Source organism: Amblyomma americanum, chromosome 1 (assembly GCF_052857255.1).
Source record: "Amblyomma americanum isolate KBUSLIRL-KWMA chromosome 1, ASM5285725v1, whole genome shotgun sequence".
NCBI lineage: Eukaryota > Metazoa > Arthropoda > Arachnida > Ixodida > Ixodidae > Amblyomma > Amblyomma americanum.
This window is the reverse complement of record NC_135497.1, coordinates 226,252,388-226,262,313: the sequence shown is the minus strand read 5'-3', so window position 1 is coordinate 226,262,313 and position 9,926 is coordinate 226,252,388. Positions and strand designations below refer to the sequence as shown.

General features: G+C 49.5%; 1 protein-coding gene across 1 annotated transcript in view; it reads left to right on the top strand.

Moving 5' to 3' along the window:
* The first annotated feature begins 941 nt into the window (after positions 1 to 941).
* LOC144114687 (frequenin-1-like) overlaps positions 942 to 9,926 on the top strand; it is a 211,503-nt gene continuing 202,518 nt past the window's right edge. Inside the window, exon 1 of the mRNA XM_077648570.1 lies at positions 942 to 1,322. Coding sequence (XP_077504696.1) covers positions 1,259 to 1,322 — 64 coding nt within the window. The 5' untranslated portion in view covers positions 942 to 1,258. The remainder of the gene's footprint in view (positions 1,323 to 9,926) is intronic.

Sequence of the window (9,926 nt, the reverse complement as noted above, 5' to 3'; positions counted from 1 at the left end):
TCGGGGAAGGTCCCCTGTAAGCCGTCGACTTGACCTCTGACACAGGAAGGTCTCAGCCAGAAAAATTCGCAGTTGAAGTGTGGTACAAGTCCTTGTGGCCGCTAGCTTGCAGAAATTATCGCCAAATCACTGCCATATAGGCAGCTACTGATCTCTTGGCTGCAGTTTGGTTGCAGCCAACACCTACACTTTGTGACACCAGTGCTATTATGCACGGAAACTGCGGAAGGAAGAAAACGGTAAATCCGCGTATGGTATGTAATGCGCTGCAGTGCGTCAAACACCCTCCTTCTTGTTGCAGTAAACTAGCTGCGCTTGAATCGAGTGACCTAATTACAGCCTGTGGTGTTCGCTCCGTCCCTCTTCCAGGCACGAGTAATATTTTTTTTTCTGTTTCATCACTCTTACTCTCCGAGAATAATTCGGAAATGTCGTTTTCAAACCACGCTGTCTTCTATCTCTCTTCCGCCACTAAAATTGCGTTCCCCCACGCGGTTTCTCGCGCACTGAACGGCGGCGCGGAAACCGCTCGAAAAGCATTGCCGCAGCGGCTCCCGTTATTAGCGCCACGCGCAACAGCATTTTTTTTCTCGCGCTCTCTCTTCCTCCTTCTCCATTGTGCCAGTAATCGCCAACGAGAGATGGCGACAGCGCAGCTGCGCTAAGAAGGCTTGGCGGTGGGAGCGCCATGGCTCCGCCTGGCGGCGCACTTCGGTAGCGGAGCGTCGAATGCTTCACGAAAAGAAAAAGCGGGGGGGGGGGGGGGGGGGGGGGGAGAGAAAGAGCGCATAATTTTTTATTCCGTTCTTCCGTTTCGCTCCGCTCTCTCTCCGCGATTAGATTGGCCGGGAGAGTGCGTCCGCGCCCCCGGCGGCAGCAGCAGCAGCGGCGGCCCGGTTACGTGCGCCGCCTCCGCCGAGGTTTTCGCTCCCTCACAAGGCGGCAGTCGGCGCTGGCGTGCACCGAATCTGCGGGTGTCCGCCCCCTCCGAGTACTCGTCCGCTCATCGTCACAGTCGCTGCCGGCGCATTCGAGCTCAACGCCGCCTGCGCGAGAGGCAGTCAGTCCCCCAGAGGCCGGCTTCTGTTCTGGTCGGGCGATGCGGCCCTGCGCCTGCCGCGGCGACCGGAGGTGAAACAGCAGCGGGAGAGGAGCAGACGTCGGACAGCCCGGCCGTGAATCCGCGGCAGCGACTGGAGTCGTCCTCGATCGTCGAGCCCAGTCTCTCTGCCCGCCTTCGAGTGCGAAGAGATCGGTCATGGGCAAGAAGAACAGCAAGCTCAAAGGGGAGGTGGTCGCCCGGCTCGCCAAGGAAACTTACTGTGAGTAACGCCCAGCTCTCCGCCGCACGGCCACACGCGTGCATGGCTCAATCACACACCCGTCTGCGTCGATCCGCACACGAATGCCGGCTCTGCGGCCTTGTGTGCGAATCGACGCGGAATACTGGCTCACACTGGACCCGGTGCCCGGCGCACGCGGGCCGGTACTCCGGCAACAACACGGTGTGACTAAGAGAAATGCTGCCCACAGCTTCTGCACTTGCGCCGCTAACTCGAGATCGCGGTCGGCTCTCGAAGGAATGGGTAACGGCGAATAAAACTACACTGTCCACTCGGCCCTCTCGAGATCGACTCCCATGCTGCAGTTGTGAGTGCTGCGGCAGTGTACGAGGAAGTGTCACGCACCAGCGACACCCGGCTTAGCGCCCTGCCAAATGCTCACTCACATCCGGACAGCTAGCCTGTGGCGTTTCGGGCGAGGCCGCGAGCGATCGCAACTAGTTTAATTAGACCATTTCGCGGAGGCGACTGGGGAGGCGCGTGCGCAAAGGGGAATCGGCGGAACGATTTTAAAGTGCAGTGCGGCGCGCCACTGACAGCAGAGCGAAATTTTCTTTTCTAATGCGCACTGCGGAGCTTTCTCATTGCTCATTTTCTGCCCACTGCCTGACACCAATGACGAGTTATTCCGAAACAGCGGCTCCATTTAGGTCCTGCTGTTCGCACGAGCCCCACTGCGGCGCGGTCGACGAGTTACTGCAGTAGTTTAGGTTGGCGCTGCAAAGTCTGCTCTACTTTGCGAGGCGGGAAGTTAGCAAACACAAGCGTATACACGAACTGATTCCAGCAGCGCCATGCTCACATTTCTAGTTGTGGAAAACTGGCTGTTTAGTGCCTCTGAAGCTATATTGCAGTAGATTGAAACTAGCCTGATCAAACTCTTGCTACCTGGTCCGCCGTGCATAGAATCGCACGCTGAAGCGCGCTGCTCGCCACTTTTGCTCGATCCATCCTAGTATGCCACGCACGTAGGGAGAATGAATATTGAGGAACGAAGTTTTGATTTGTTATTTCACCGTTATGACGTGCTGTTGTGAAAGTACTGCGCATGAGGTGAATTTCAACGGGTGCCTGGCGATTTTATCGCTGCATTGTATTGCTAATGCAGGGATTTAATATTAGGCGAAAATAAATCGCGGCCTGCAGGGCGTTTTGTCAACCGACTCCGGAGTATGGGTTTTGTGTTTCCTTTCAGTCTCTCCATTTATACAATTACCAGTCAATGTATTTATTCGATTTCAAAAAGATTGTTTGTGGGCATAAGGTGGCCGCAGGAGAAAGGAAGAGAAAGTGTTTGCGTGTAGAATACAGCCTGTTGACTACAGATCTCCTGGAAAATGTCAGAAGTGAGACTAATTGCCAGGTCATTGCTTTCGCTGCCTGAACAATGAGGCAAGAATTACTCACACATAGAAGGTATACGTATACACACATAAGCTTTTTCTACGTGGCTGGTCCTAGTAGTACTGTGTAGCGTACTCCAGAATAGGTAAACTATTCAGCTCTGATGAACATTGACTTGATTTGGTTTGGTTTATATGGGTTTAACGTCCCAAAGTGACTCAGGCTATGAGAGACGCCGTAGTGGAGGGCTGCGGAAATTTCGACCACCTGGGGTTCTTTAACGCGCACCGACATCGCACAGTACACGGGCCTCTAGAATTTCGCCTACATCGAAATTCGACCGCCGCGGCCGGGATAGAGAACTTTGACTTCAGTTGACTTGAAAAATCATAATCTAAGGCAATAACAAAAAAAATTAAAACCCTTGCATCTTTTTATCTCCCTGAGAATACAAAGCAAATGTGCTAAGTTACTGCCAGAATATTTTTGACATGGACGCAAGTGTTTCGCATCATCCTCTTTCACAAACTAATTACTTCACAGAAATTTTGCTTGAAGTGATTACAAGTCACACTGCGCAAAATATGACGCGTTCAGCGCCTGCAGCGTGGTAGCGCAGAGGAGCCGCACGCATTGGTCAGCACATCGCCAACAGCTAGTAGGATGGTAGCACTTTACATGTGCGTTACATCCGCCGCGGTGGCTCAGCGGTTACGGCGCTCGGCTGCTGACCCGAAAGACGCGGGTTCGATCCCAGCCGCGGAAGTTGAATTTCGATGGAGGCGAAATTCTGGAGGCCCGTGTACTGTGCGATGTCAGTGCGCGTTAAAGAACCCCAGGTGGTCGAAATTTCCGGAGCCCTTCATTACGGCGTCCCTCATAGCCTGAGTCGCTTTGGGACTTTAAACCCCCACAAACCAAACATGTGAGTTATACTCCATACATGTTCGTTATCAACGAATTACTGTTTTCCGCACTGAATAACATTTTACGTCTTATTTTCCCTTCCTCTGCCACCACCCCGAAATCATTGAGCAATGCCACTAGAGACGAATTTCGAACACTGCTTGTTAGTTCAATCACTACGCCATTTTTGAATAATTTATATCATACAAATGCAAGTGGGAGAGAAATGAGGAAAGAATACGAGCGCCTGATTTGTAAACAAATACTATAAGAAGTGTAGCATTGACCGGCAGGAGCATGAAAGATAAGAGATCAGCGGCTACCTCTTGCCATTCTTGCATTACGAGGGTGAAATATTTTCTGGTCTTGGGCAGTGCATGCATTTGTCCTCTTATTTTGGGCGCATTCGCTGCGTGGTTAGGCTAGATAAAAAAAGTCAATTTAGGATGCACCAAGTGTTGATTTTATTTGCTCTCAAAGCAAGCTAAAGAATAAAAAAGAACATGCTTGGCTGAGCGCTTGAGAAGGAAGCTGAACACGCAAAAGGAAAATGTGTGTTTCACTGCCAAGATGTTTCAAAAACGAACGGTTCTTAAGTAGTCGATAATGGCTATTGACAAACTTGCAGACAAGCCGTGATTGCTCAAGCGTTAAGCCATTATACTGTGAGCACGAGATCGCAGATTTGATTCTTTGGTTCTGGCGTGCTGTTTGGGGGCTGTTTGTACTTTTCCCTTTGTGTATGTACGTTAGGAAACCCTAGCCGTCGCCCCAAGTGATCCTGTTCGCTCCACAGGAACATATTCATGTATTATTACGGTTTCAACTTTCAACGAAAGCTTGATTAATGCAAGCCTTTCACCGATGCTAGAAGAATGCGGCAGCAGACCAAGGAAGTAGCTTTCTCCGACACGAGGTCAAGCGGTTTAGGCACGGTTACCGACTCTACGCTTGTAGTCCATGACCACCGCTCCCTTAGCGTCACTTAATTTTGATGGGCTTTTTACCGCTTCGCACCTGCAAGGACCAATCTTCGCGATCCAGGGATGCCAGAAACGGAAGCTGTAGTGGTGCGGCTTTTACGTTCGCTCTTTTAGGCAGTCTCTCATATGCACCTAAGCGCAGCCACGCAGCTATAAAGGATAGCTGCACATCTTTCCCAGGAACTGCGCAAATGAAGAAAAATTACTCCTCCTCAGGGGCTCGCACTGACATCTGCTAGCGACCCTCGTTAACTTTGTTGGTAGAGCGAGTGCTCCGCTAAGGCCGGCGGTCCCGGGTTCGTACCCCGGAGGACAAATATTTCTTTATCTTTCTTTCACCTCGAAGTTTCTGATAAAGCTTCAGAGCTTTCCTTTGTAGTTTTTTTTTACTCTGCTCAGGTGTGTGCTATTGAGTTATTACTACCTTGAGTGACATCTACTCCACCTTGGGTGATTCCCCTAAAACCAATAAGCCATGCCTCCTCAGGATATTGAATTCTTCTGGCTCCTGTGCCGGTGTAATCAGCCCTGGCTCTGACGAACACGCGTGGCATTCTCAGGAACCGGCGCTGCACTTTTATTCAGAAGCGAGGATGGGTATTTCCCGGTACGCCCGCCGACACTCAGATTAACACCGCAGCACGAGACACCCTCTCAGCGATAATGGGAACCAAAATCTAAAGTAACCATGGCGTAAACTTTACCCATTCATTCCTTGTGCAAATTTGAAAAATGGAGCACTCGTCCGAAACTGAAAACATGGTTTACTTTTGAGATGCTAAAGAGGCGATTATTTATGCAGCCGACCCAGATTTCGTAGTCTGCCCATGTGCTTTCTAAAGAGCGCCTCTACCTTGAATTTGGCTCGTTTAAAAGCATGTGAGCCTTGCACCAATACCGTAATTGCCTGTACATTGTCCGACCAAGCAGGCTGAACAGAAAAAACAAAAAGACAACAACAAAAGAAACGCAACAACGAAAGCTTACTCATTAACTGAACATCTGATTTACATATCTCTTTGACGTTGCTTCAGTGCTTAAGCTGTCTCATGCTTGGAGGAAGCAATTCTCACATAATTTTACATAGTTCAAATACATCGAAACCAACAGTTATTTAGTAATATGAACTATGGATTATAATGTTCTACTGACTGATTGATTATCTCACAACAAATCATGTAAACATCGCCAGATTGTGCCATCCCTTCTTTCAAGTTGTCTGTTCTGACAGACATACTGCTGCTGCTGCTGCTACTACTACTACTAATGATGATGATAATAATGCATTTTTATGGCACAACAGTGTCTGTGGCCAAAGAGCGCCATGGCACAAGGTTGTTTCTTCTATTCAAGGCGGGGTCCAAGGCCCATTTCCCAAGCATTTCACAGGGGAAAGCTTGTACCCATTGTATCACCGGTGGGTACCCAGCGGCGCTGGGGATCGAACTCCGCACCTCCCGCATGCAAGGCGGATTCTCAAACGACTAGGCCACCGCTGCGGTCTATACTACTACGACTACTACTACTACTGTTGTTGTTGTTGATGCCACTATTAGTACTGCTGCTGATGCTATTACTTCACGACCACCATATGACCACGCCATCGTAAACTCTGTGGGACCTGGCTGACACAGACGTCGAAGTAAAAATGAAAAGAAAAAGAAAGCACCCACATGATTCAGCTAACGTGCCGGTGTTTATTACTGCGGTCCTTGCGGAGCACGACAACTTGGGAAAGAGGGCTCGTTGCATGCGGAGGGAAATTACAGCGTCGCGTGCCCTGTTTTTATTCCTGTTTTCGTGGCAATACGCGGAACAAAAAGGAAGCAGGATTAACAAGAGGGCACAATTCTTTCTGAGCAGCTGCGGGCAACGTCCGCAAAGCTGGCGCGCCTAACCGCAATGATTTCCAACAGAGACGGGCGCCGTTGGAGGCGACAGGCGGAAGTGTTTTACGCTGCCGGCCGGTTTAAGCCGTGCCTCAGCCGCTAAGTTAGCGCTGCCGCAGCTGGTAGCAGCAGCAGCAGGGTGCTATGTACAAACTTCGCGCGGCGCGTCTGTGCGGGCATAGCTTTTTGTTTGGCTGGCAAGCGTCGCGTCCGCGGTTCGCGTTGCGACATGTCGCTCACTGCTCCGCGTACGGGGCCCACGACATGCAGAGCAAAGGCGCTTCGCTAAGACTCACTAAATGTCCCATTTCGGCTTCACTCCGATCATAGGGGCGTTTAACAAAACCTAACGTTCATGGAGAACGTGTCGCCAGTTTCGAAAGCTTGGACACGTCATGAAATTTGCCGAGGCTTCCTTGAATAATTGGACTTTGCGCTCTTAATGTTGCGGGTCCCTTTGTTTAAAACGAAAAAAAAAAAACTATAGAGTCTGAACGACGATCTTTGCGCTCGCATGTAGTTGTTTTTGCCCCCTTCAAATGTGTGCCCCGCCGCGGTGGCTCAGTGGTTAGGGTGCTCGACTACTGATCCTGAGTTCCCGGGGTCAGCGCCCTGTCCTGTCCACTTCTGTTCGTCCTTGTTTTTTCGCGCTGCTTTCTTTTACCATGTTCACTGACCAACAAGCCCAAACAGCCGCTATAGTTCATCGAACCCGACCGTGGCGGCTGCGTTTTTATGGAGGAAAAACGCTAAGGCGGCCGTGTGCTGTGCGATGTCAGTGCACGTTAAAGATCCCCAGGTGGTCGAAATTATTCCGGAGCCCTCCACTACGGACCTATCTGTTCCTCTCTTCTTTCACTCCCTCCTTTATCCCTTCCCTTACGGCGCGGTTCAGGTGTCCAACGATATATGAGACAGATACTGCGCCATTTCCTTTCCACCAAAAACCAATTATTATTATTATTATCAAACGCCTGCGTTGCAGCGCCCACACTCGCGTCTGCCGGGCATTGTAGGCGTCAATGCCCTAACTAACGCGCCTCGCTGCTCCCTGCGCCAATGTTTCTGGGAGCTGACGGACGGCAGTTACATCTCTCCATCTTCTCACGCACGCGCACGTCCTGCTTCTTCTTTTTTGTCTCTGGAAACGGCCGGCACGAAAGAGCGGATTCCGCAACGCGCACGAAGGCGCATAGCACCAGGGTGAAAAGGCAAACGCTTCCTTAAGCGCATCGATACGACGCTGCGGCGTTTATTCGCTCCGATGCTCTCCGGTTCGTTGTTTTGCAAACAGAAGAGCACAACAACTTGTGCGAGAGGCGGCGAACGCAGAGCGCCAAAACGTGGGAATAATATTACTCTCCCACTTGTCCTCGTTCGTTTTCTTTCCTTTTTTTTCTTGCTGACTTAGTTAACGGAAAATAAAATCGTACGCCAGCGACGTTTCGTGGCCACAGCTTGGGAACCCGGGATGGCTGTTGCGGCCTTTGTGGCGCTAAGCCTTTGCTTTACAGTCATCCCGAATCCATCGACATGCCATCGGTGTGACTTCAGCAGACATTATTGCAGTGTAGCCGGTTACGTTAGCGCCGCTGTGAACAGCTGAAAATGCAACGGCAAGAACCTAACATTGTTAACGCGTTCAACACGATTATCTTCTTCTTGCGCAGCTCTTATAATAATTCCTTGCAACACATGATTTACGCTTAGGATTCAGACAGCTTTTTTGCCTTAGCGCGTGGCTCGAAAAGCCCTGGGACACGCATTAAAAGAATTTACATAAATAAATTATACCGATCGCTAATGGGCTTTCATCACAGGCACGGTCACCATTGAGGATTGATTGCCCCCTCCCCACCTCTTTTTCTTGTTCGTTGGAACGCACTGACGGGTTGTTTTCGGTTCTCGTGAGCGTGTACAGAAGCTCAGCGTAAGCCGGCAGAAGGTCTGAAAGACCACTGCCACGCTGAAAAAAAAAAGGCAAGCAATTAGATAAAAAATACTTAAGAAACCGTTGAATCACAGATCTAAACAGAAACGGGAGATAGCGCACACTCCTCTGTATTCAAGAGGAGGCTCACTCGAAAGCGGTGGGATTATAAGGGTTCTGAACGAGAGCAGCCAAGCGAATTGGCCAGGTGGTGCCGAAATTGTGCAAGTAGCACACAGAATAAACGTCGTGGCTGATATGTGTATGTGTACACGCAGGATGCAAACGGTAGTAAAAAAAGAAAGCTACATATTGATAATGCTTGCAATAACTTTTGTTAGAGCCGGAAGACACTGCACATATAACTTAATAATAATAATTGGTTTTTGGGGAAAGGAAATGGCGCAGTATAATAATAATAATTGGTTTTTGGTGAAAGGAAATGGCGCAGTATAATAATAATAATTGGTTTTTGGGGAAAGGAAATGGCACAGTATAATAATAATAATAATTGGTTTTTGGGGAAAGGAAATGGCGCAGTATCTGTCTCATATATCGTTGGACAGCTGAACCGCGCCGTAAGGGAAGGGACAAGGGAGGGAGTGAAAGAAGAAGGGAAGAAGGAGGTGCCGCAGTGGAGGGCTCCGGAATAATTTCGACCACCTGGGTATCTTTAACGTGCACTGACATCGCACAGCACACGGGCGCCTTAGCGTTTATCCTCCATAAAAACGCAGCCGCCGCGGTCGGGTTCGAACCCGGGAACTCTGGATCAGACACATATAACTTAGAAAGTTACACTATAGTAGGATGTAACTTAAAAAAAACAGTTTCTAACAATGGGCCTTGGCATGCGGTCTCCTCTTTTACTCCGCTGACCAATCACAAGAATGAACGGAATAGGTTTTTTATTGTATGCCTGCGTTAAACAAGCCAGATGCGTAAACATTCTTGAGCTTATACTTCAGGTGGTTAGCGTTTTCTTCAGGTATCAAGAAACGGACTGTTTTTTTGTCAAGGAGGAATTCTGTGCGGCGGTCCTGAATGTGGGCGGAGCTTTAGTGCAGGCTTCAGCCGTATACGACTGTAGCCCACATTCATGACCCGCATTCATTTCTCCACAAAGGTATATTATCTACGAAGTGATCTATAATACGAGCCCCAGCGACACTCTTGGAGATCGCCGGCAACTTCGGGATAGCTCTATGTTTTGCCGGCGTCGAAACATGTCGCCGTCACATTTTACTGTGGGAATTAAAAATGCAATTTCTTATTGACTACTGTTAATGAAACATTGTGTATTTAATTAAACACGAACAGCACACGCAAACCTGCTATCCGAATACAATGTGAGAAAAGGGCAAGAACCGTCAGTTTATCTCGTGCCTGAAGGCAGCTCTTCAGATCGAATCATTTTCCTGCCTGGGGATCGTGGAGATCCCGAGATCGAAACAAGTAGTTCACATTGGACGCGTGGTCGAATGGGTTGTTTAAGCAGCTCTTGAGCCTCCTTCCTCAGATGTAACTGCGC